Source organism: Topomyia yanbarensis, chromosome 1 (assembly GCF_030247195.1).
Source record: "Topomyia yanbarensis strain Yona2022 chromosome 1, ASM3024719v1, whole genome shotgun sequence".
NCBI lineage: Eukaryota > Metazoa > Arthropoda > Insecta > Diptera > Culicidae > Topomyia > Topomyia yanbarensis.
This window is the reverse complement of record NC_080670.1, coordinates 58,527,045-58,555,029: the sequence shown is the minus strand read 5'-3', so window position 1 is coordinate 58,555,029 and position 27,985 is coordinate 58,527,045. Positions and strand designations below refer to the sequence as shown.

The 27,985-nt window shown below is 40.9% G+C and overlaps 1 protein-coding gene across 4 annotated transcripts; it reads left to right on the top strand.

Annotated features, from left to right (window-relative positions):
- Window positions 1–8: 8 nt before the first annotated feature.
- LOC131677711 (B-box type zinc finger protein ncl-1) lies at window positions 9–27,635 on the top strand. 4 transcript variants are annotated; one of them, XM_058957697.1, is made up of 6 exons: window positions 9–88; window positions 13,915–14,916; window positions 14,987–17,029; window positions 17,108–17,271; window positions 25,869–26,101; window positions 26,172–27,635. In XM_058957697.1, the coding sequence occupies exons 2-6, from the start codon at window positions 14,387–14,389 to the stop codon at window positions 26,274–26,276; spliced, it is 3,075 nt and encodes a 1,024-aa protein (XP_058813680.1). In that variant the 5' UTR covers window positions 9–88; window positions 13,915–14,386; the 3' UTR covers window positions 26,277–27,635. The 4 variants fall into 4 exon arrangements, with proteins under 4 accessions (XP_058813680.1, XP_058813681.1, XP_058813682.1 ...); XM_058957698.1 differs by having other exon boundaries at window positions 66–144; XM_058957699.1 differs by lacking the exon at window positions 9–88 and adding an exon at window positions 1,391–2,181.
- Window positions 27,636–27,985: the final 350 nt, after the last annotated feature.

The window sequence follows — 27,985 nt, the reverse complement described above, 5'->3', positions numbered from 1 at the left end:
TCAGAACTCACATTTTTTCGCAACCGCCATTATCGATCAGCGCAGCGCTCAGATTCACTGTCGGGATTTTTCACTTACTTCAGGATGGGTAAACTTTTCGTCTGCATTTTGTGCGAGATTTTTCCTTTGAAAAATAGTGTCGCGGTGCTTAAAATTAGTGCATAAGGATTGTTCCCGTGTTGTAGAACCGGAAAGTGATTTAGTTTAATGCGATAAAGTATTAGCAGCCGTAAAAATCCTCTCGGAAGTGTGCGCCGTGGATGGATGGGTTTGTTCATTCGTTCGGGTACCAGTGCTGCGCTCATGTGCCAATCGATCCAATGCGTTTTTTTCTCGCTATACTCCCCTCGTCTGCTCATGGATGAGGTGCACACCAAGTAGTAGCGAAAATCTAGCTCGCTCACCTTTATTGCCAGCCGTGGTCGCTTTGTCGCGAACCCTCCGCTCCAACCCAAAAGTTCACTGCCGTCCCTTGCGTTTTTCGCATGCTAAAAATCTCGGCTTTATGTCCGCAGTGGAGCCAGTTTCTTTAAGAAGCAGTTTTAGCCGGAAGTGTGATTTTCCTGCTACTTTTGCACCTTATTTTTTGTTGAGACTGTTACGTAAGATGCTGTTAGCAACATCCATCAAGTACCTCTAAATTTGTAATTTTTAGTTTTATTGCGTACGAAAAACAGTTAGTTTACACTGTATATCAGGTCAAGGAAAATAAATAAAAATGTGATTTAATAAATGAATGGGAGCCTAATTGAATACGGTTTTGTAAAATATTACATAAAATAATTGTAAAATTATGAACATTCTCAGACTACTAATTCGACACTTAACATGTTTCGCAATTGGATAGATCTGTGACGATTGCATGTAAATTGACCAGCACCAAAACTTGCGTTAGAGTTCTTTAAGATTAGAAACCTTGACCTGAATAAGTGTATACTATACTCTAATAAGTATAGGAAAGACTTCATTATTCGGTCAGAATTATACTGAAGGTGTTACGTACCTTGTAAATTGGGTAATTCCATATCATTAGCCTAAATAGAGAACAATTAGATATTGATTAATTTTTTGGGGAACTCAAATCATTCATTCATTACCCGTGCTTTGGTAGAGGTACGAGATGCAGTATGGGCCAAATAGCTATTTTAGAAATATATTTCAATGAACTGCAAATCATCGGATGAAGTATCTAGTACTTTTGATTTCAAATATGAAAATCGCTTTTGGGTGGTTTTTGAGTAAAATACCTCCTAACACAGTATCAGTCAGGGTTACATACCTAGTTGGGGTATTGGAAACAATAATGCCGAAGGCATAAACTATGTGTCCAGTAATACCTAATACATCTGCAGTAACAAATAGTAGGGTTCCAAACTGATACGGTAATAGTATCGGACTTACTATAGATATAAACAAAATATAGATAAACCTGGATTCATAAATCTAATCTTTACTTCATTGCCTCATAAATTAGGAAAATCTTTGCAAACACTTGCATTTGGTACCTAGTATTTGGAAGCCACGACTAAATTGATGTTACAGTGCCGCTTTAAACTAACCATCATAAGCAGGATGCGTTTCTTTTCCAATGTTCGCGAATATCACGCCACCGAAACCGCAGTGTCCTGCACTGCCCTGCTGCTATGGTTTAGATGGAGTGCTAACCCTTCGCACGATGTTGCTACTGCGTGGTTCTCGGTTTGCCAAAAAAAAAAATCCGATACCAAACGTGGAAAAGAGACGTAAAACAACCAGTAACCCCTCATTTTGGCACCAACACAGATCTAATGTTGGCACTAGCTACGACGGTATGATGCGGATTCCGCGTTCTATGAGCGTTATTTATTTTTGCAAGTAAAGGGTAATTTTCTCGCTGCTGTGCGCTTTCTTGATTTACATGTATGTGTTTTCTGTGTGCACATGGCAAGCATCATCTCGTTGAGAACAGTGAATACCTTGCAGCGTAGAAGTGCTGCTCATGTAGATTTCCGATGCGAGTTTTATGCACTTTTTATCTCGCGAAAGGTGTAGAAAGATTCTAGAGTCCATCCGGCGTACAATACAGTCTACAGTACAAAAGGTGTCTAGTGCAGTAAAACGTGTAGAAAAAGTGCCGAGAGCCTCTTGCTAGTCAAGAATTATTCTCGTAATGATTACGCAAATACAGGGCGTGTGGGATATGTAAGTAGCAGAGAGAAATGGTGCAAATTTTTCCTCTATTTTTTTCGCTATTCACTTTTCAAGGACAATTGTCTGCATTGCACAACCAGTCTGTTTTTTATCGTTTTAAATCTCGTTCGTACGTTCGATGTGATATATGCAACTTTTCGCACTCCTGTCGTAATGGTGACCAGTGTAGTAACTAGTAAGACGTCGATTGTGTTCTATTCGTGTCACACCTCATTCAAGTTTTTCACGGTGAGGTGAAATGTACAAGGTGTTGTCCGTGTTTGACTTGAGCGTAAGATCGTGTTATTTCTCGTTTTTTTTTAAAGAATGAACACCGACAGCTGGCGTTCAGAGATTTTTTTGGTTTTGTGGTTATACCGAGCACAGCATTCTCAGATAACAGTTCGTGCGTGAATTGCGTGTGTTCGTTTCATACGTCGTTATGTGGGCAGCAGGAAGGACAAAAGTTATGTAATTACAAACGTGCTATCTTTGGTTTGCATCAAGGTCTTAATAGACCTGGAACCGTTTTGCAGAACGAGAAGAAATTTAAAGTGATTATAGAAGAAAAATTCTGTGGTGTTCTGACAATATGCACTAAATACTTCCAATAACTACACGAATAGTACCTGTTTATGCTTAGGCGACCATTGCTAGTGGAGATTATAGAAACTGTTTATCATTGCACAATTGAATCGATTTTAAAATTTACTCATCCTTTTGTATCACGGATTGCTTTGAAATCACCCTGAGTTATACAATCCATTTTTTTTTTTGAAATTTTCAGCAGTATAACAGATCAGAATACAAACAAATTAAGGTTGGACAGAGAATGCGCAAAAATCGAAAACGAAAAAAGCAGTTTTTTTTCCACACCGTGTGTTAGATCTTCATAAAAATCAATCAGCAGTACTGTATCAACATCCTACATAAGCTGATTGATTTTTATGAAGATCTAACATACGGTGTTGAAAAAACTGCTTTTTCGTTTTCGATTTTTGAACATTCTCTGTCCAACCTTAAACTGGAAACTTTTTGCGAAAAAAATCGAGCCAGGGGTAGAATTTCATTATCGTAATAGTATGTATTTTGTTAATTCACAAAACCCTGTTGGGTACATTTGTATGCCTTATGTGAGGCCATGGGAACATTCGAACTAGTGTATATCACGTGCCTGGCCTAGCGGTTCATAGGATAAAACGCAGGTTTCATAAGCCACTCATCGCGTGTTCAAGTCTCAGCCAGGAAAGAGCATTCTTGTTTTTGCATGGTGCTTATTACACCCAAGTGCACCGTTTAGCAACGAATGCACCGGTGCAGCGCTATTAAAAGAACGAAAATGACATCAGTGGTTGCTAGAATTGTTGCATCCGACAACACAATCGTTGTTTTATAAACGTTTTATTCCTATGATATAGCTTATAAATTGCCGAAAACACGCGAGGATTAGTAAGTGGGTTATGTGCGTATGTATGAATTAATGATCGTCAGCAATGAGGTTAGTAAACGCACGACCCTGTTTGATTTTATAATAAACCGATTGTGAACGAAACGATCTGGCAACTCTGCTCGTGATGCAGCCGCTATTTCCTGCCCTCGCGAAAATTTTTGATAGTAATATATATTTCGACATAGATCTTTCATTAGGGCTTAAATCGCAAATGTAAACAAGCTGCGTTTTCGCTTTTACGACATTATGCGACAAAAATACTACAAGATTGAGGTGAAAATTAGTTAAAATGGTTTTCAGTTCATTTATAATTAAAGAAAACAAAACGGCGAAACATGCATTTTCTTCGGGATTTCGACTTAGGCCCTTCTTCTAATATGGAATATAAAAGCTGAACTTACATTTTTTGACAGAACCGGGCATACGGTTATTATTCACAAAATTATTCTTTAAACGGTGGTTCTATTATATAAATGATATTATATAAATAGATAAGCATAGTAGATCATGTCTACTCGATAGTTGTTGCACATAAAGATTCGAATATTTCGATATTTTCATGTAATTCGAAGAAAAGATGCACGCGCCCTTCCATTTACATTGGGTTTCTATGCGCCCATTTGTTGAGCCCTATTAAAAAGTATACTGTCAAGCTCGCCCTACCCAGCAAGACAGAGCCAGTTTAGCCCTTTTACCGCGCCCTTCTGAAAATTATGTACACAGTTTAGCCCTTCCACAAATGGTGGTTGCTGAAGGGCGAAATCACGACTGGGATGCAAATTGGGCGTAAGCATTTTTTTAGTTTCTACCCACTAAAAGCACATAGGAATTAAATTCTTTGTTATATTGTCATAAGGTTTAACCAAAGATGCTTCCGGAAAAACATGGTCATAAAGTAATTTATACCTACAATAAAAACTACATTTAGAAAAGCATCGCTGAATATTGAAACTGATTTTTCTCCATTTGAGTACATTGCGACTTAGGCCCTAATGAAAGATCTGTGTCGATTTCTCGTTTTTTGTATGCTGGATCGTCAATTACACGGTATCAATTGTCTGTAACGGTATGAACCAAAGTTTAAAACAAAACGAATTCCGTCGGAAATCGTTTTCCCAACTCCCGACTTCCAAAAAGACCTATACTGCATGTGGGAGTATCACTGTATGGCGAAGGATATTTGTGCGACCTGTGGACAGGAAGAACCAGCAAATAGAGCAAAATCTCTTGGCATAGAACTGCCAAGAGATTATCGAATAATCTTAAAAGGGAAAGAATCCACAACAAATCAAAGTAGACCTCCGACGATGCTCACATCGACACCGACCGCCTGAATCAGCTTTTTGCTAAGGGTCATGCGCAGCCGATAATTTTGTTGCCAGCCGCATCCGCGGAGCGCAACAATCAACACCTGCACAGGCCTGATGTCGCACTTTTTTGATTTGGAGACATGCAGCAATATCACAGACTAACAGACATAACACTATGAGGGAATTCCCTCAAAAAACATCGATCCGACAATTTTCCCAGAACACTAGCTCCACCTTTTATTCACAGTCCCAAACACTCATTTACTGGTGGGTTACCCCTCAGGTTTGCGAACAATTTTTCACTATTGGTCTATCCCCCATATGCTAGTTCATATGTCAGTGGCGCCATAATTTCAAATGTGGCCACAGTCCCAACTACAAATATATTTAAAATGACCGTTAAAGCGGGCGAAGCATTGTTTTCGAGTGTTATGTCTGTTAGTCTTTGGCAATATTGCAATGAAAATCTCTGATATCAGTACAAACGCAGCTGGATCGAATAACATTCCCATCATAACAGTTTTTGCAACCGACCGAGACGGTTGTGCCTCCAGGTGGAAGGTTTTGTTCTCGAGAGAGTGACGGAGTGCGAGACGCTGTATGCGTTATTGTGGGAGAGAGAGTGAGAGACGAGTTTGTTAAGTGTGAGTCGACAGTTGATACGTCGGAGGCGTGGTCAACGGCATCCTCGACAAGTGGTATTTTGACAGCAAACCGCGGGTAGACGAATTTGCCTACCGCGGTGGCAGAAATCGACAGTGATCGTGCCTGTACACACAGAAAAAAATATAGTGTATTGGTGTCGTCGGGCAATTCTAATCGACGAGAGGGAAGCGTCACAGGTAGACCCATTTTCTCTATTTGTCTACCGCAGAAGTGGTACGACGAATAAGGAAAACAAGTGGCACCGAAAAGTGCCGCATCGACAGTGGGATTTTCGCAGCAAGCCACAGGTAGACACATTTGTCTGCCGAGGTGGTGGAAACGGAGAAAGCGCGCTTGTGGTGGTGATACCGACGAGCAGCTTAATCGGAGAGAGTTTTGAAGTGTTGCAGGTAGGACTATTTCTCTACTGAAGAAGCAACGCGACGAAGAAGGACAGCAAGTGTCACATTGTCAAACAACGGGCACCGAGTTTACAACGTAACACATGAGGTGTGTTCTACCGGTGTCTTCGTCACCTAATAGATAGCAGATAACAGGTATATTTTTCATTCCTTTTTGTGATAGTTTTTCTTACTAGGTAAAATGGATGAAGAGATGGGAGAACGAGTAACAGACCCTCCCCCTAAGCCTTATGCTGAAAATGTAAATCCGACTAGAATTAAAATTTACCCAGAGTCGTCAACGGGACCATGGATTGTATTTATTAGGCGTAAAGCAAAGGCGCTAAATATCATTCAAATTTCTAAAGATTTGACTTCGCGATTCTCGGATGTAAAAGAGATCGTCAAAGTTAATAAAGATAAAATACGCATTGTCGTTGGTTGTCTCAAACAAGCCAATGCAATTGCTTCTTGCGAGCTTTTTACGCGTGAATATAGAGCGTATATTCCTTCAAAGGAAATTGAAATTGATGGGGTCATCACAGAATCGAGTTTGACTGTTGATGACTTAGTTAAGCATGGGGTTGGTCGTTTCAAAGACACCATACTTAAAGACGTAAAAATACTTGAATGCAAGCAATTGCATTCAGTATCACACGAAGGAGATAAAAAAGTTTATCGACTGTCTGACTCATTTCGAGTGACTTTCGCTGGGTCTGCGCTGCCCAACTATGTCATTATCGATAAGATTCGTCTCCCTGTTCGCCTTTTTATCCCTCGTGTAATGAATTGCCTTAATTGCAAACAGCTTGGCCACACAGCCACTTACTGTTCCAATAAGGCACGGTGTGGCAAATGTGGGGGTTCTCATCAAGAGGATACATGTAATGAAAATTCAGAAAAATGTTTAATGTGCGGAGAAAACTCACATGAGGTCCCTGCATGCCCCATTTATAAATTGCGTGAGGATAAAATTAAACGATCCTTGAAGGAGAGGTCTAAGCGCTCCTATGCAGAAATGTTGAAAAATGCTACCCCTAAACCCATCTTCTTAGAAAACACTTACACATCTCTATTTTCGGAACAGTCTGACTCTGACGGAGCGTGCGAAGGTACATCATTTGTTTTACCCGGAAATTCCAGAAAAAGAAAACAGTCTTCTTTTCCCAAGCTGCCAAGCAAGGGCCTTAAAATTTCTCCACCAATAGATAAACTGCGCCCAAACCCGAAAAATTCCGATTCAAAACCGAAATCAATTCCGCCCGGTTTTGGGAACGCACAATCCAAACAGAACACCATTACTGGAAATAATAAAATTTCGACTTCCTCTGAGCCTCAGCCGGGGGTAGGATTATTGAAATTTTCTGAAATTGTTGATTGGATTTTTAAAGCATTCAATATTTCTGAACCACTAAAGAGTATACTTTCAGCTTTCCTCCCAACAATTAGAACATTTTTAGAGCAGCTGATTGCTCAATGGCCCATCCTTGCAGCGATTGTATCTTTCAATGGGTAATTCACCTCCTCCAATGAAAGATTCCATCACTGTTTTACAGTGGAATTGCAGAAGTATCATACCTAAAATTGATTCCTTAAAAATTTTACTGCATAATTTAAAATGCGATGCTTTTGCTCTATGCGAAACATGGCTTACCTCAAACATTAATTTCAACTTAAATGATTTCAACATTATTCGCCTAGACCGAGACACCCCGTATGGAGGAGTGCTTCTAGGAATTAAAAAGTGCTATTCTTTCTATAGAATTACCATCCCCATGATTGCTGGCATTGAGGCTGTAGCAGTCCAAACGAATATTAAAGGCAAAGACATGTCTATCGCTTCTATATATATACCTCCCAAAGTTCAAATTGGACAACGTCAAATTTTTGAGGTAGTGGAATCGATGGCTGCTCCGCGTCTGATACTGGGAGACTTCAACTCGCACGGAGTATTGTGGGGTTCCCTCTACAATGATAATCGATCCTCTTTGATATACAATGTTTGTGACGAATTTAATATGACAGTTTTAAATACTGGCGAAACAACACGCATCCCCAGACCTCCTGCACGTCCAAGTGCATTAGATCTATCTCTGTGCTCGACATCACTTCGGTTAGATTGCACGTGGAAGGTTGTACCTGATCCTCACGGTAGCGATCATTTGCCAATCGTTGTTTCAATTAACAGTGAATTAGGCCTTACGAATTCAATCAATGTTCCTTATGACTTAACACGAAATATTGATTGGAAAACATACGAAACATTAATTTCCACTTCTCTTGCTTCGACAGAAGAGCTACCCCCTACCGAAGAATATGAATTCTTGGCGGGTTTAATTATTGAAGCAGCAGAACAAGCCCAAACGAAATGCAATCCTGGAATGACAATAAATAGACGGCCCCCTAATCCTTGGTGGGACAAAGAGTGCTCTGATGCATATGAAGCTAAACAAGTTGCCTACAAAGAAATTATGAAACAGAAAGGGGGTATACGTGAGAACTTTGAAAATTATTTCATTTTGCAAAACAAATTTGACAGTATACGTCGTGCCAAAAAATCTAGTTATTGGAGACACTTCGTTAATGGCTTGTCAAGAGAAACATCAATGAGTACTCTTTGGAACACAGCCAGAAGAATGAGGAATCGAAACGTGACTAATGAAAGCGAAGATTTTTCGAATCGTTGGATATTTAATTTTGCCAAGAAAATTTGTCCCGATTCTGCTCCTGCGCAGAAAATCACTCGCGATGCTCCCACAATAACATTCCCATTGCTTTTGCTAGGATGCTATCTCCGTTCATCCTGCCGCTCTTAGTTAATCCGTTTCACGCAATAATCGATGCTTCTCCCGCCCTTTGGAATACGGATATCGTCACACCGCTGTTACTGGAAAAAATTCTGCTTGCCCAAATTACCGGCTTCTTGCAAGCAAATCCGCGTTTTCTAGCCAAACACCAGTCTGGCTGCTGGGCACATCACAGTACCACCACAGCAATGGCGAAGGTTGTACATCATGTCTACAACATCTTTGACAACCGATTCTGCACAGTTACGTTGTTGGTGGATTTTAGTTTGGCTTTTAACTGTGTAAGACATGCCAAGCTACAACAAAAACTGCGTTGAGAATGCTGTTTTGACAACACCGCCGTTCAGTTAATCGAATCCTTTTTGGGTAATCGAAGACAAGTGATGGGACACGAAATGAGTTTTACTCGGAAAATGCCTCTCTGACGCCACCCCCAGGAATCGTGCCTCAGTTCATCGTTGTTTAGCATGTACATTAAAACGCTATCAATGACGATCTGGCTTCAATCGCAACCTGGGCAACGGCAAACGGACTGGTTGCTAACCCAAAGAAAGCCCAAGCGATAATATTCTGCAAGCAGGGCAAGGTTCCGGTCTGGCCACTCCCATTCTGTGGAGAGAAAAATATTCTTTCACTGCCTTGTGTAGATAGTCTCAAGTTTCGCGATCGCAGGCGCAAATGTCGAGCATATGATGATTAACACTGTTCTCAGGTTTTCCGCTAGTTGCCGAAGTGGGTGGACCAGAAGTTGTCGCTTCCGATTCGATCATTTTGGTACCGTGCTTGAGCTGGCTTTCGTGTTGCTACATTGCACAGATAAGATATTATCGGCTTGCCCAAGTTTCCGGATCGTTTGATGCAGTTTATCCGTTACTTGCATCAAAGAGCCTACTTTACCGAGCGGAAGAGAATTAGTACTGTGGCCAACTCCACAGAATGGGCAACTCCAGCTTGTTTCTGCTGCTGCTTCGGTCACCTTCGCGCAGGAAAAATGGTACCAGATGTCACAGGTGTCGCACTGGACCATTTTGTTTTTGTCCGGTTCGTCACATAGCGAGCAGTGATAGACGTTCCATTTCGATATTCTGCCGGCGTCTGTTAGACTTACTGACAGTGCGATATCATGGACCAGAAAAGTTGCTCGAAGTTTTTCTGCGACGATAGTTTGTAGAGGTCAGTTCTCCTTCGTTAGATGCTGGAATGACGTCAAAACCGCCTTCTGTATGTGGCTCGGTATCTCGTTCCCATTTAGTAGGACTGGCGGCCACGTTATCCAACGACCCTGAATTAACATTGTTCTGTGAATTAGGAATGGTGTCAATAATCTCAGTGGGACAAATAATCTCATGATGCTCCTGAGGACCATCCGTCGGCGATTTCCGTCAATGTACGGAATCAAGAGGAAATGAAAGCTGGTAGAAAACGTAAACACATCACCTACTAGGTTCCATATTATCCCTAGAGTTCGTTCCCAATCTTTGTAGTTGGTTAGCGGAAGTAGTTTTGCTTTATCAACTTCTCCAAGTCTCAAGTGTTGTATGGTCCGTTGGTGCTTGGATAGCTCTTCCGCTGCTTCTGTTGCGGTGTCGGTGCATTATTGTAATAATCATCTACGAAAGGTTTAGATTTTATAACATCTGTGGCTTCAGGAAACATGTGTACACATTCATCAGAATTCTTATTGGACAACCAGTGTTCGGCACCATTCGAATCACCATTGGTTACATTCGCCGCCTTCTCAGAGCATAGTTGATTATTAATGTTTAGACAAACACCTATCACTATTCAATGCACGTTTCGATGTTACCGCTATATCTCCGACGGTAATCTGAGCTCACTAAAGCGATTTGCAGTTGCTGATTAGCACCACTTTCGTTTTGTGGTGAATCAACTGGGACATGACACCACTCATCCAGTTTTCGTGATATCGTGAAGTCGATGATGGACTCCCGTTCGTCTTGGCAAAGTGTGTTGTGTTACACAGCGTTTCATCCAGCCTTGCTAGAACTTTCAGTCGGCCTTGCGTTAGTTAGTGTGCTCCCCCAATGCACTGCTCAGACATTGGAAGTCTCCTCCGATGACAACTGGCTTTCGTTCAATCTTCTTATCGATTAGCATGTTATAGCATCACGTTATACTGCTCCACTGTCCATCTTGGTGGCCTTCGAGTGAGCACTCGATAACTTCTTAGATGGGTAATCTTTCCATAACATGTATCGCAGCCATATCTGCTCTATCGGCAGACAATGGTGAGCACCATTTTACGTTACTTTGAGCTTCCAAAAACCCATTGGTTGAACAAAGTATGGTACCGCACAAAGTTAATTATAAATAAATTAGTTGATTAATTCGGTTGTCCTCTACGGCTGGGTTATGCTGGCAGAGGACCAACGCTCTCTTCGCGTTTTCGAGCGGAAAATGTTGCAAACGATCTACGGTAACGTGCAAATTGACGACACAATATGGAGACGTCGTATGAGCCACGAAATCCAACAGTAGCTTGGATAAAAACTCATCGTTCGTCCAACGGCTGCGGTAGGTTGGGCATCTCGACAACCGGGTGAAAATGGTTCTCGAAACTAATTCGACAGTTACAAGAAGGACCGCTGAACTGCGAGTGAAGAGGATGGACCAACAATGATTTAGATTCTCTTATGTTATTTTCATTGAAATCCTCTTCTTATATACCTCGCAATTGAAGTATCCTGTCATATGGCTGTTTCGATAGTCTGCACTACAGAGCAGACATCTCGGTTGATTCGTGTAATCCGGGCGTTTCTTCAACAGCGGGAAAACATGTTGGCTGAACTCATGCAATCCGGCCGTAACCTGAACCATATCGTAGTGGGCAGAGCACCTGATGAAGAGCATTGGCACAATCTACAATCTTTGCAACGTCTACAGCAGTTCTGATTCAGTGGGAATCAAATCAAGTATCTATAGAGTATGACCGAGCCCAGGTTTGAGTTTGAGGTAATTCAGCTCATGCCGGCAATGATTGACGTATCCAAAGTGGGATTCTTTAAATTATAAGAAGTTTGTGTAGAATATGCGAATATCCATTGGATGAACCGCTAAAGACGAATCCCAAGTTCGATTAGTCGTCCGCGTTGAGCCGTGCTTTTAATTGGCTCAAGGCTCCTCTGATCTACTCCTGGACGCAATGCAATCCTTTTCTGGAGATCATCGTCGCCACCTATTGGTCTCGAGGCGATCATCAGACATCGCGTCCCAAACGGATTAGTGAAGGTCGTGTAACCAGCAACTGCTACTACCTCCAGATCGCCCGAAAAGAACTTGCTATCATATTTCTTCGTTGTTGTGCTATCTTATGACAAACGCCATTTTGGGGTAAACTGAGTTAGATATGCCACATACCCTGTCTAAAAAATATCTACAAAGTGGCGTTTTCAGAATTTTGATATTCTGCTTGGTTACTGAGATATAGCGAGAAACGCGCTGAGAAATTTTTAATTTTTTGCTTAAGATGACTGTGTCTGAGGATTGGCTCAAGTTATCTTGATGCATAAGATGTTTTTATGTGTAAAACTATCTGAGAAACACAATGGCATAATCATTTTCAAAACAAAAATACACGAATTGTGAGAAAAAAATCAGTTTTAGTTTTAAACTGGAAATATAGCATATTTGGCAACACTGTAACCAAAAATAACTTTTTTTTTAGATTCCCTGACTCATTTCCTTCAAAATGCATCTCACCGATTGTTTATAGACCAAATGAAGCCAAAGATATGAATAAAAGTTAATAATTGATGATTTTTTTTCTATGGAAAATTTTCCATGCACGATTATGACATGCCATCAAGCATGCCATACAAATTTTGTCAACAATGCACACCTATGACACGTGTGAGTGCGAATTTTATTTACATTTATAGTAAAAACTCGCAACATGGTAAACCGTTCTACGTAATATTTGAGAGATTAATACAGAATAGATAGACGCATCAATTGTCTTCTTTGTATTGTTTATACCATTTATAAATTTCAAGATATTCAATCTTAAACTTTAAAAATCGTTTTTCTCGAAATGCGCCAAATGGTGCTTATCATAAGAGAGCACAACAGCGACGATTTGTAATAATCAAGGTCCACCGAATGATATGCGGTTGAAAATTTCAATTGCCAACGAACTATGCACCGGACCTCCTTGGAACTTCCATGTTCTACGCCGAATAATGCACCAGCAACTTTTCAGCAGCAACGTTTAACTATCCAAATGATTTTGAATTAGTGAAAGAACAGTTTTCAATAATATGTCAAAAAATGTTTTTTTACGCATCCAGCATCTAATCTATCAACAAGAGTGTGCACATCGCCAGCCGCTGGTTTGCCAGCAGCTGGCTCCAGCATCCAATTTACCACCCATAATGTAAACGCTACATAATGCTTTGGCAGCAACCTGCGAAAACTTTGCTTGACCAAACGGTCATTTTTGATTCAAAATTCCAAAATTGGGAAACGTTCATGCGTACACTTTTGCATGATGAATTTGCAAAGAAAACTGCGGTAATTAAAAATTAATTAGGATAGTACGTCAACTCAGTTGTCAGTAGCTTCCACTTGACAAAAAATGTTAAAAACACCCTTTATATCAGGATCAATTGGTCGGTGTTAAGTCAGACCGGACTATGTCGCAAAACATCAAAAAATGAGATAATGATAGCACTGGATAAAGAAAATAGCTACTGTTGCCAGCCAGGTTTGAAATATGTAACAATAAAAAAGAATTATGGCAAAAATTAATTTCCAATCATAATGTAAAGGATGCTGCGATTCAAACATTAAACTCGTTTTTCTCGAAATCAATATTTTGTCACTTAGTCCGGTCTGACTTAACACCGACCAATTGTGATCCATTGCCGGGTCCCTGTGTATCATCAACGCAAACTGTTGGACCCGCTGGCACATGAGCACCACACTCAATTCCCATGAGTGAATAAATCGAACTAATCACAGCAAGCCTTGCTATCTGAAAAATATGTTCATTTTCCGTTTCTACCACGTGGTCACCTAATACGTTTCCTTTCTAAATTCTAGACAAATATAATCACTAACGTATTTTTTTCGTTCTACGTTTTACTCTCTCCCACTTTTCTACGCACCCGTAGACATTAGGCAGGATTGTTTAAAGTAAGAACAAAAACAGTGGCCTAATAGAAACTTACTTTTACACCAAAAATCAACAATTACAATTGGAGTCACTTACCCCAGCCGAATCGGAGAACCAAGCGATCAATCAACCCAGGAAGAATCGAACGCAAATTCGGGTTTCGGATCCGGAGCAAGTGTGATTACGTGCAGAAGCGAGTACTGTTCATCACTCGAAGAACGCGGAAAACGTTCCACTTTCACCAAAGAAGCAAACGAGACAGCTCGAGGAAGACAAAGTTCCAGTTGTACTGGTGTCAAAATATTCCCTACCTGTTCGTAAGCGCCGTGTGCAAACGTTTGGAGCTGGTCTCTAGTATCGTCCCACGTGGTGCCAAGTGTTAGAAGCAGTCTAGCAAATCTCGTCAGTATTCCGTATAAGGTACAGAAGGTATCAAAAGTCGCCCCTACTCATCGTCGATTCTTTTGTTCATGTCTATGGCATCGGTTGGCGTGTTTACTTTTCCGAGTGCTATCACCGGTGGTAGCGGTAATAGCACCAACAATCCCATCCCGCCGGCTGGCATCGTAAAACCTATGGCAACTCCTGTTCCAAATTGTGCCCCACCACCTTCGGTTTGCGGTTCAGGATCAGATACTCCACCAGCGCTTGCGGTGAACACGGTGCCTATCGTACCAACCCCAACAAGTGCACCGTCGGGAGCAGTGGTTAGCAACGGCATGGTTGGCATCGATGCCCCCTTGATTTCAATGTCGCCAACTCCGGAAAACGTCCCTACGGGAAAACCGGCGCCAACAAGCATTCCGTCATCGACGGCTGGTGGACCATTATTTCCTGATGTGTTCACGCTAGTCGATAGTGTTCCTTTTGACGATTTAGAATCCGAAGGTAACGGTGTACGCAGCACTGGAAGCGTTGGTGCACCGGAATCCGTCAATGGCTACCCGTTGGAAAATGGATCGCTCTCTGAGTGTATGGATCAGGACTGTGAGCTTTGTCAGTGAGTTGACCAATCAAATACTTACTGCTTCGCTTTTATCGGTGACTACTAATATTTCTTTTATTTGCAGGAACAAGTACGCTTCTCCAAGGGTATTGTCTTGTCTGCACGTTTTTTGCGAAACATGTCTGGACAAGCTTCTGGACGATGACGAAGCCAAGAAATTAGAAGGTTTGATTGAGTGTCCTACGTGCAAGCAGTCGACTAAGGTTGGACCGAAAGGAGTTGGAACCCTGCACCAGGATTACATTTTAACAAACGTGTTGGATTTATCCACCATAGAGCCGTCAATGTTGGCTTGTACCTCGTGCAAGAGCAAGGAAATGGCCATCTCGCGCTGCAATGATTGCGCAAACTTTCTGTGTGCCAGTTGCGACAACGCTCATCGTTATATGCGCTGCTTCGAAGATCATAAGGTTGTGCAATTGGAAGATTTACGCAAATCTTCCGAAAAAGTTGCCATTCATAAGCCGCTATATTGTTCCGTTCATCCACCAGAGAATCTGAAATATTTCTGTTTTAATTGTCAAATCCCGGTGTGCAATGAGTGTTTGATTGGCGAGCACAAGGGTAAAGAACATAACTACCAGATTATCAGCGAAGCAGAGAAACCGATGCGGTTGGAATTGGAAAACCTGATGAAGGATGCTAAGGCAAAAATTGATTGCTGCAACCAAGCCACAACCAATCTAGATGCTGCCTTGCACGATCTGCAGAACCAATTCGAAACAGCTCGTGATCTGATCAACGAGTCATTCCAAAGCTTCAAGGCGGTTTTGGAAAAGTGTCGCGATAACGCGCTAAAGAATCTCGAAAAGTTGCATTCTGAACGCGAATTGAAGATAATGGATTTGTTCCACAATGTGGAAAAATCAACGGAGAAAATTGAAAATACTGCCAAGTTCACGAAAAAAGTGCTAGAACAGGCAAACGGTCCGGAACTATTGAGCTTGAAGAAAATGATTTCCACTCAGTTTAGTAGCTTGATCGGATCAACTCCCAAGGTGGATGTGAACTTTTCGTTCGAATTTCAAACAAGCTTCGAAAAGTTTGACCAAATCGCTCCCGAATTGTTCGGATCGTTCCATACGGAAACCACCCCACCAAGTCCAAAGGAAACTACACCGCCACCGTCGTTACCAGGAATGGCCATATTGATCAATAAACCTCCTGCCAACAACAGTGGCAGTTGTGGATTGTCTCAAGGTCCGTTGACGGGATCGGTCACTGCTAGCAGCCCTATATCGCTACCAACATCGATGCAGTCGTCATTCGATGGAGACATCTCCAATCTAGGAGCTAGCTATATGATGCCACACGTTCTAACTCCTGAACCTACAGCTTCGACTCCCATTGCTAACAATCATATGGCAGCTGCACCGGCAACCGTTGGGGGATCCGCTACGCTACCGGGTTTGACTAGCATTGCCGAGTACAACTTGCATCGATTGGCCAATCTGGCTGAAACGTCGAACGACATGACTGATGCTATTGTACCAGTCAATAGCAATCCTACTACCAACTTCACGCTAGCTGATTTGATTTCAGGCGATCAAAACGCTTTTCAAGCCCTCGCAAAATATGGGCTGAACAATCCAGATCTTCAGGCAGGACCAATGATGCCACCCCATCCGAACATCGACAACCTTTCGCTGTTGAATGACTTCTCTGGTCTTCCGGGACCAGCATCAGCAATGCTTCCCACATCGCCGATGTCAATGGATTCATCTCTGGGAAACGATATGGCTGCCATGAGTCGGTTCCAGGTTAATGGACGCACTAAAGCAACACCAATGCAGATTCGTTGCAAGTTTGGCTCGCTCGGGCAAACTAAGGGCCAATTCAACTCGCCTCATGGATTCTGTCTCGGAGTGGATGAAGAAATTGTGGTGGCCGATACCAACAATCATCGTATCGAGATATTCGAAAAAACCGGAACGTTCAAGTTTTCCTTCGGTGTTCCTGGGAAAGAGGAAGGACAGCTGTTCTACCCACGCAAGGTGGCTGTGATGCGTTCGAGCGCTAAGTTTGTTGTGTGTGATCGAGGCAACGAGCGCTCCCGAATGCAAATTTTCTCCAAAAATGGCCATTTCATCAAAAAGATAGCGATTCGGTATGTATCCGCTGTTCTCGGCAACTATTGTGATTGATGAGCGGAGGTTGGTGTTAACAGTTCTCTTGTTTCTTCCAGCTATATTGATATAGTCGCCGGTTTGGCTGTGACAAATAAGGGTTTAATCGTGGCGGTTGACAGCGTTTCGCCTACAGTTTTTATTATTTCGGAAGATGGAAACCTCATCCATTGGTTCGACTGTAGCGATTTCATGAGGGAACCTTCTGATATCGCAATAAATGGTGAGTGAACGAAATTATATTTCTAAAAGATATGATCTTTTGATTTTTGTGTAGTATTAGTAAGGACCTATGGCAGGGATCGCATTATATTGACTCAAATGGCACGTTCCCCGTATGATGTCGGGGATTTGTTGCCTATGTGAATAAAGCTTGAGGAACAACTTCTGGCAATATTTTCTGAATTTGCAGCTTGCAAGACCGTTAAAAGTGCATACGTTTTCTGGGGCTCTCTCGGGATTCTAGGTTGGCCATAGTACGGGAGTTCTCGCTCTATAGACGGTGTCTGTCGTCACAATGGTTTGTGTCATGTAAAAGTATGAGGAATGACGGATGCTGAAACAAGCACCATACATTGCCTAATAACGACCAAAAGCAGCACCCATCAGTTACAGGAATGGCATCCAAAACCACGACCTCAACATCTCCATCCAGAAAACATCATTCCCAGAATCGAATTCAACGATGGCGCACGGTTGCAACGCACACTACAAAATCCAGCGACACCCTGTTCCGCTACCTATCCGTATTAGTACATGAAGAGCATAGATCTGTGCGAACTTATGCGTTTCTCAATGATCGATCCGCTCTTACACTGATGAAGAACTTGGCGACGCGATCTCGAGCTGAAAGGAGAGATTAGGCCGCTGTGTCTGCACTGGACCGGTGGGATACAGCGATAAGAAACGAATTCACGTATCGTTGGACTAGAAATAGCTGGTATTCACGGTGGAACTAAGAGCTATACCATCAACGACGCCCGAACAGTGAACGAACTAATGCTCCCGTTACATACGATGGACATTAAAGAACTCTCGCAGGTCAACCGTTATCTGCAAGGACTACCGATTTCATCATACCAGGGCGTACGACCACAATTTTAATCGTAAAGGATTATTTCTCACTAGATAGTCTGAGTATCACGAAGACGCGTAGGGCACTCCTCTCCGTCGAGGACCAAGAAGCCCTATCTCTTACACAATCCGACCAGATTCACGTAACAACACTACGAAACAGTCCTACTATGGCACTCATTTAATCCGCGTCAGCCGGACAATGCCCGGGTAAACGGATGCTCAAGGACAAAGCGCTCGCCGAAACTCTGGCTCAAAAAATAGCTGATCACCTGAGCAATTCGTAAGCTGACGGAGGATGAGCTGCAGCAATCGTTCCAGCATACGTGGTATCTTCCAATGTTTCCGGTCACGAACCCGAACAAACCTGGGAAGGTAAGAATGGTATGGGACGCAGCAGCCAAGCCCCTCAATTCGGCACTGTTCAAAGGCCCCTACATACTGCCCTCCCTCTGTACACCGTGCTGATTCGCCTTCGTGAGAGCCCCATTGCTTTGACTGGTGACATCAGGGAGTTGTTTCACAAGGTGATGATTCGGGGACCGAACCAGCAGTGCCAACGATATTATTGGACAAATGAGAACGGATAACTTCTGTCTACGCGATAATAGTTATGACCTTTGGCGATTGAGGTTCCTCGAGCTGTGCTCAGTATGTGTTGAACATGAATGCCGATCGCTTCGCACAGATATATCCACCCGTCACAGAAGTTATCAAGAAACAGCGCTACGTAGACGACATGTTAGTGAGTGTCGACACTGAAGAAAAAGCGATCAGGTTTGCACAGGACGTAGCATTCGTGCACTCGCAAGACGCATTCGAAATTCGCAATTGAACTAGAAATTCTGAAGGCTTCTTGAAGTCTTTGCAGGAGACCATTACCACCGACAAGAACTTGGACCTTTCACCAGAAATTGCCACGGAAAAGGTAATTGGCATGTGGTGGTGTACCGAAGCAAATGTTTTAACCTTCAAAATTGGCTGGGATCGTTATGACCGTGACCTATTAAAAGGCCATCACCGACCAACGAAGCGAGAAGTACTACGAGTTCTGATGGGCACTTTTGGGCTCATTGCGTTTCTCGCTCATTTAAAGACTGTGTTGCAAAAAGCCCGGCATTCAGCAGGATGATAAGATTGACGACAACATCTGGCTTAGAGTCGAAAAAGTCCATATTCCAAGACGCTTCCGCTCAAATTTCACTCGTGGTTACGAGCATGTTTAGTTACACACATTCGTGGATGCGAGTGAGAACGCCATGGCCGCTGCCTGCAACTTACGCTTCGTCTAAAACGGAGTCATCCGATGCTCCTTCATCGTCGCCAACACTAGAGTCGCGCCACCGAGATACCAAATAATCCCGGGACTAGAGTGTGAATCTGCAGTAATCAGCGTAAGACTCGCGCGGTCAGTCGTCAATTCATTGTCCTTTTCGGTAGACAAACTCTTCTATCGCACGGATTCCAGGTACAAGATTTGTTGGTTGAACTTCGATCATAGTCGATATTCACCCTCCATCGTATCTCTGGTCAGCGAGATTTTGGAAGCCACATAGCTGCACCAATGGCGTTGGGTGGCGACAAAACTTAATGTTGTAGATGATGCTACAAAGTAGTAGAAGTTTCCAGATATGAGTTCGAGCTGGTACATTGGCCCGTACTTCTTCTAGTAGGTGGAAAAAAACATGACCACACCAATTAGAGAAGGGAAGCAAAACCGATATTGAATTCCGTCCGCGCCTGCTCGTGCACTTCATCAATCCGGATGCTGCAATTAATGTCTCTCTGTTGAAAGCGAATGATCAACGTCGCTATTGCTATTAATCGTTTCCCCGCAAACTGTCGTCTGATGAACCAGAATAAGCCCATCATGAGTGGACCTCCTACTTTGGAGGAATCTCTGATGACCGAACGTTACGTGATACGTCAAGCTCAACAAGAAGTCTATTTTGATGAAGTAGTAATCCTCCTGAAATCGAAGCCGCCTGTTCTAAGTGTACTGTGAGCTGGATCTGTCCCACTGGTTGGACGTCCATGGTCTTATATGATTGCGAGGAAGAATAAGTCCCCGTGTGTTAGCTACTGAAGATGCCAAGAATCCAATCATCCTACCCGGTAACCATCACACTACTAAACTCATAAGTGCACATTACCATAACAAATATCATTACCGAAACCACGAGACCGTTCCGAAGCATTGCAAAAAAGATCTATCCAACGGCCACCTATAGTAGCAGACCTCCCGTCAGAAAGACTCGATGTTTTAGCTCGCCCGTTCACGCATGCAGGCGTTGATCACTTCGGACCATTGGAGGAAGTTGGCCGTATGTCGTCGAGTGGAGAAACGTTGGAGAATATTAACCACAAGCCTGACCACACGGGAGATCCATATCGATGTGATACAAATCCTCAACATCGATTCGTGCATCATGGATGCTAGAAATTTTCTAGCACGCCGAAGAACTCCAAGTACGATCTACAGCGACCGGAGCACCTGTTTCATAGGAACGAATCGAGAATTAAAGGAAGCAACAGCGGAAGTGAACCTAGAGAAAGTAATAAAAGAGTTCAGCAGGGACCAGATGGAAGTAACCCTGTACATGAGCGGCAGTTGGGAGCCACTAATCACAATAGTGAAGCGGAACCTGATGGTGATTCTGAGGAAGCCCAGCGATGAAGTCCTCTGTAACTTACTAACCAAGATTGTGAACTCGCGATCCTTGACTCATGTTTCGATAGACGATGAAACCGCATCTGCCCTACTTCAAATCGCTTTCTTCTAGGATCATTCGATGGCTCACAACCACTCTGTATACCCTCAACGATAGTGGTGTTGTGCGGTGAATATTACAATCAGCGTATTTTCAACAATGTGGCGACGGTGTTTGACTTCCATGTGACGAAGAATTTGATGAAATCAGGGTGTCGATTCCTGGAAAAAAACCTGGAAAATCAGGGATTTTCAGGGAATTCTATTTGACCTGGAAAAACCTGGAATTTTCAGGGAATTTGCATTAAAATCAGGGAAAAAATTCGGCCCATTATTTTAAAATGCGACAGGAGAATAATTACTCAACTTTTCAGTTGAACACGCGTGCTCCTCTCAACATATTTTATACTAGGGAGAATAACAACATTCGATCTATCTGATAATTACAACTTCCCACAACAATGTTAATTTATATTTTATAATATGGATGCCAAATTGAATTATCGGCGGCCTTGTAGTGGTTCACCTGACTCTGTAAGGCAAATATGATTACGCTTGGTATGACCAGGCCGTTTACTTTTACACGGGTCAATGTATTAGCTTGGCCGAGCCGTGGGCATGTTTATATTTACAAAATGTTGAAGATGGGTCCATAATGTTATACACGGAGTGGTGGAGCCAATCAAACATATTGTTGATAATCTAGTTGCATTGCCAAAATCTTAAACCTGGGCTATGCATTGAAAAATAAGAAGCATATTACTTTAAAAGCCAAAAAAATACAATAAATGTTTTGAAAAATTTGTTGATTCTAGAAATAAATCCTTATGACCGTATAACAGTATATTGCATTGTAGCTTATCTCTTGCTTCGCGGCAGCTTATATAACCAACTTTGGGGATTGTAATCAATTACTTCTCAACGGGGCAAACTTGTTTTATTCAAATTTTCTCATGTACCAGCTATCGAGTTAACTTTAAGCTCAACTCAGTGCCACACGTGTTCAGTGCTCGTTCATAGCGACATTAGGTAACGCATACTACTTATCACGAATTTGCTTCGGCGAATTTTCGAAACTTTGCCTGCATCTGATCTTCGTCTGCAGATGAAGTCATTTGTCTGTTCTGCTCACTGGCTAAGTATAAAACAGACAAAATCATTAAGAAACCTAATAAAGTTGTGGATCTCTTACGCAAACCTGTTCCGCGAAGACCGTTCCGGAGTCAAATTATCAGATAGTCTAATACGACTATGAGGCAATCCCAAGAATTTTGACATCCATATTGCTAGGATTATTTGAAATTTACAAATAGTATTCTACTGATGGGACACACCTCCGGGAATGCGGTTTTCCGGAAATAAGACAATCTCATACGATTCCCTATAGCAGGTTTAAAAAAATAGATAACTTCCTTATTCCAAAACATCTACAAATATTTGGCTCAATTACAAAATACCATAGTAATGTCAGTCTGTTATGGGGTAGAAACAACCAAGATGTTTCCCTCAGGCCCATTACCCAATTTTATCTCCCTAAAATTTAAGCCTGATGATGTTCTGAGATGTCACCAAATTTCAGGTTCTAGCTAACGAAAATACATTGTAATTTTTTTAATTGAAATCTGGAAAGATACTCGCGTACCATGTAGTTACCTAACATTTAAGCACTCAAATCCGCTTAACAATTGAACGTTATCAATATTGGATTTGAAATTGTATGAATATGACTTCCATAAGCTCCAGTTTCAATTCACCTTCCACTACAGATGGACGAATACGACAGTACTTAAAATCAACAGATAGTGTATTTAATCGAAGTTTGCTTCCCTTTTGCAGCGAAGCTTCACTCATCTCACAACAAACAGACAATCATCGCAAAAATAAAATCAATAGTGTATTAACACTCACGTCAGATCGTGGCGACTATTATTTGTCGAATGCTATTTGCAGATTGCATTTATATTCACTTTATTTGTAGGAAAGGCCGAGGATAGTTGGTGGTGTTTTTAGTTTTCAATTTTAACCGATTTGATTTAGGTAGTTCTTGCAAAATAGAACACGTTACATGAAAGGGCAGACTGTTGGCAACGTCCCTGAATTTTATTAAAATTTTTCTGCATTGACTCTATTTTTAGAGACAAAAATATGTGACCCGGAAAAGCCGTCAACTTACCCAAGTCCCGGGGTAAGTTGGCGGTATGTATGGGGTAAAATTGCGGAATGCCAGAAAATAAGCAATCAAATAAAAATTGCTTCAGATGTCCTTATGAAATGTGCTGGAAGGTTTGACGTGTACTCCATATTGAAAAGAAAATTTTCGAAATTCTTCGACGATTGACTGAAGTAAATGTTCCCTACATCGACAAGATGCACAATCAGATCCAAAGTAAGACTTTGGAGTGAATTCCAGAAATAAAAATATTTTATGACCATTTTTGCACTGTAAATAGTAACGCCAACTTGACCCGTGTGCGTCACTGCCAACTTACCTCAAACGAATACTTTATAAGAAAAGATTCCAAAACATTGTTTGTGGGTATGTGTAATCTCTGTACGGATTCTGAAATCTCTCTTTACGCACTATCGTAAAATATATCGATTCCTTGAATCGATTGAAAATCATCTTAAATTACGCAAAATGTTTAAAATTATGAAAATTTACTTGGTATTCTCGAAAACAATATCGCCCACAACTTCTACAAAACAAAATGTTTTACAACAAAAACACATTGGATAATGTGTTGCACATTACTGAGAGGCTGCGCGATATGTCTAATAAAAACGGAGAAAAGAGTATTTCGCAACTTACCCCAACCGCCAACTAATCCCGGGTTCCCCTATTTATTATATTCCAAGTGACCTTTTTAGAGGGTACATAATCTCTGATAAGACGAATTAGTGGGAGATTAGCAGGCAAATGGGAAGCTAAAAAACTGTTTCAAATCATAAGCAATTTTATCAAAAACCGATTTCTATAATTTGTTAGCAGGCTAATCTATTTTTTCTCATGGTTATCCGACTTTTATTCATTTTTTCGAATTATGACCCTATTTCAGAGTTGTGAAAAAATCGATGGATGATTTTGTATTAACAAAATAACTTTGCAGTAATTTTTCCAGAATGAGAATATTTATTTAATTAGAAGGACGTAGCTCTGGACAGTTCGGTGAAGTTGGCTCTTACAAATCTGTGGACAGTCCCGTTTCAAAATACCGGTCTGAAAGGTGGCTTTAAATTATATTAATTATCTTCTAGATAAATCGTTGAGCTTACACCTTTGTGAAGAAATGAAGTGGGGCCTTCATCATAATTATTCTAGAAGTTAAACATTTCCATCTCCCATTGTACTGAACGGAATGTTTAAATTCCTGCACTATTTGGTCGAAATAAAATTTTACCGATATTGTACTAAATCTCAAATATTCACATCTAGCGTAAGAGACGTATACGTTAGTTTTGATTTTTTTTAGTAGCGACATTCTGACTTGTTTCCATTATTTCCTGGGTGGTGCATAATAAGACGTTGGCCTTTTTGGGTCGATTGGATTCGCGTTTAGCTGTCAAAAAACGAATCCAATCGAACATTTCATATCCTTTTAACATTGGACGTGTTGCCATACAATGCCGGGGCAGTTTACCCTTAAATCTTTATCTATAAAATAACGAACATTGATTTAGTAGCTAACAATTTTAAAATTGGTGGACTGCGAATGGAGCGATTTGATATTTTTAGTGATCGGAAAAGTCAGAAAAACTCCATAGTTTACAGAAAAGTAAGCAACCTGGCTATGCATAAGAGAATATCAGGCAAACCGCATAAAGGTCGAAATAAATTTACAGCAAAGCGATAATGCCGAAAGAAAATGCGAGCAACCTGCTTGGATTCACTGCCATTCTCGCTTTGATTTACTGTTGATAATAAATTTTCTTACATTTACTATCTGTTGATGTCGACGAAAGTCCCACCGCTTAACAGTTACTGATTTCAAGGTGACGTAGATCTCGAAATAAAATAAAGTGCCGTATACATAAAATAACTTGTGCTGAAATGAGACATTCCATTTCGAAGCATGTTAAAACAATAAACACGTTTTTTTAATCAGAACAAATCAAGTATTCAATTTATCTCTGAAGTGCTTCTCGAATGGTTTGAAAAAAATATTCGGGTACCAGTACTACCGGTACTGAGGACTTCAGACCCATAAACAGAAGACAAAAGTTACGGTATTAAGCCTGTTCTGATGACCATGCCACTTCTAGTTTTCCGATCTGTATACTGCATATCCTTGCTTTCACTTGAGTACTATGGCTCTAAAATTTCAAAACTTTCCCTTCCTAGTAATCTCTAGCTAATTGAATGTCGTTAAAATGTAAAAAAAGAAAAATTTTTAACATATAGTCGAAATAAAAAAGGAAAAAAATCAAACAATAAATATTGAAAAATGTGAATTTAATTGGTTTGTTTGAGCACTCTGGAAAATATATGAAAAGGTCTGGAAAAACCTGGAAAATCAGGGAATTTCATTTTCAGAAATGAGTCGACACCCTGTGAAAACAAAAATATTGTTCATCCTTAAATGTAATTAGTTTAAGCAGCACCATTAGGGCCAAGGGCTTTGTTGGTGACGATATAACAAATAAATAACCAAATGGTTTTCTGGAATAAATGAATTTTGAGCGCGGTAATTTTTTTCTATTAATGATACTTCGTACAACTGCTAACCCTACCAGCCCGTTGTAACAATTCGTCACAAAATGTACATACTTTCCCCATCCCAAAAATGCTACGTCATCTGTGCATGGCCCATATGATCACTAACATCGTTTGCAAGGAGGAACTATGCTTCCGCCTGTGCAAACCACATCACCGGATCTTTTTGCTCTTATTTACGCCTTAAAAAACATTTTCTCTAGGACTGTTGTTAAATAAAACGAATCGCGTTCTAACGACGAATTGTTTTCTGTTGTTTATAATCGAACATGTATTATTCGAATCATCATACAGCTGATTGTGGCTTTTCTCCCACATCCCTCAGGTTCTGACTTCTACGTGTGCGATTTTAAAGGACACTGTGTGGCAGTTTTCTCCGAGGAGGGTACGTTCAAGTATCGTATCGGTAGCGAGAAAGTTACCTGCTTCCCGAATGGTATCGATATATCCGACGCTGGTGATGTCCTGATTGGCGATTCTCACGGCAACCGCTTCCACGTGGCTTGCTACTCCAAGGACGGACAGTTGCAGTCGGAATATGAGTGTCCCTATGTTAAGGTTCGTACAATTGCATATCAATTTAACTGTCAGAAATTGAATACTTTCCATTCCGCCCCACAACATTCAGGTTTCACGTTGCTGTGGTCTCAAAATAACATCCGAAGGGTACGTCGTGACATTGGCCAAAAACAACCATCACGTTCTAGTACTCAACACACTGTACATTCAGTGATTGACCGCCGGAGCAAGAATTCTGAAGCCGAATCGTTAGGTAGCAACAAGGTAAGTGCGTTGCTCGGATTCGGCCCTGAAATACGTGAGTACCAAACAAAACCCTCCTTCACATCATTGCTGTGTAACGGGAAAAAACCAATGCATAGCTTAAAGCTATGGCAGTAAATATTCGTACGCTTTACAAAAACACAAAAAAAAACAAATTGGTCAAGTCATCGTGGCACACCGGCTCGAGTCATCGTAAACGTCTACCGGTTTGATAGAATAGCGCATACACTCAGATCGTAGCGAACGTATGATGGAAGCTAAGCTGTGGTTGGTGTGCTTAGCTGGATTCGTGTGAAAAAACATCCCTTCGAAAACTTCTTTTTAAAAGAAAGGAAAAACGAAAGATATTATGTTGTTTTACCAATATTATTACTATTTTAATTTTTCCTTTTATTAACACTATTTACAATTTTATTCGTAATATTATACTATTTTAAACAATATTTATTATCCAAAACTGAGAAAAATGAATGATCTCCAATTTTATTTTACAACAATAATCGCGAGATAATGTTTTATTTTATTGTACACGCGAAGCGGCGAAAAAAGTCCAGGAACTAAAAAAAAAAGGAAAAGCGAGATTGGTCAAGCAAATAACGATGCACTTTTATTGCATAAGATTTTTTTCATATAGGAAGCAAACGAGTGTGAGTGTGGTAGGGCAACCCCGTAGGGCGAGTTTTATTTTACTCTGTTAGAAAGGCGCGAATATTTATAGCAAATAAGCTGAAATGAAGTAAATGGGAAGAGCGAACACAAAGAGAAGTCTACAACAACAACAAAACGAAAATCAAACCTTTCGAATATGTAAATATTTTTATTGATTATTATACACAAACAAAAAAAAGGGTTAATCTTTAATCGTAGGCGTAATTTCTTCAAAGAAAAGCAGATATAAACGAAGTAGAGACAAAAACAAACAAATTTACACAAGAAAAAAACATATTTTACATAGAAGTTGTATACATTCATACACTTGTAGAATCGCCATATTTTTGCAATCTAACTTCCACGTTTATATTTTTTATTGCATTCTGAAAAAAAACAAACAAAAAGAAAACGTTATGTTATAGTTCTGTAAGTATATTTTAGGTTCGCCCAAGCTTGTGTTTTTCATATTTTACGATGTAATCATTTTGTTAACCCTCGGGAACTGCTCCGCTAGGTTTATTTTAGCTAGTTATTTAGGAAGAGAAAACAGAAGCCACGTTTCGACCTGTTGATGTTCAGCTATGTTATTTTTTGTTTTACTTCGAGGCATAAAACCTGTTATTTTAGTTACTACAATATTATACCCAAAACATCAAAACTGCTAAAGTCTTATTGATCGATCCACAGTATTTGTGATTCCCAGAATGTTTTTTTTTTGTCTTCTAGGAAACAATAATTACCGTTGTTTTTGATCCGTTATTGGGTTTTATTCCCTCGATTTACAAAACGTTTTCAATGGTCCCTGATTTATAAATATTGAATCAAATATAGCATCTCTACAAAAATGCTCAACTCAGCTCTGTTTCTTTACGCCTTATTCAGTACAATGTTTATTTCTACAATTATAATATTATTTAGATTGAACTGCTTATTGAAGTTCACCGAGGATCCAATTTGACTAAGTATAGATATCCGGGACCTCTGTTGGCTACTCGTAACGTGTGGTAA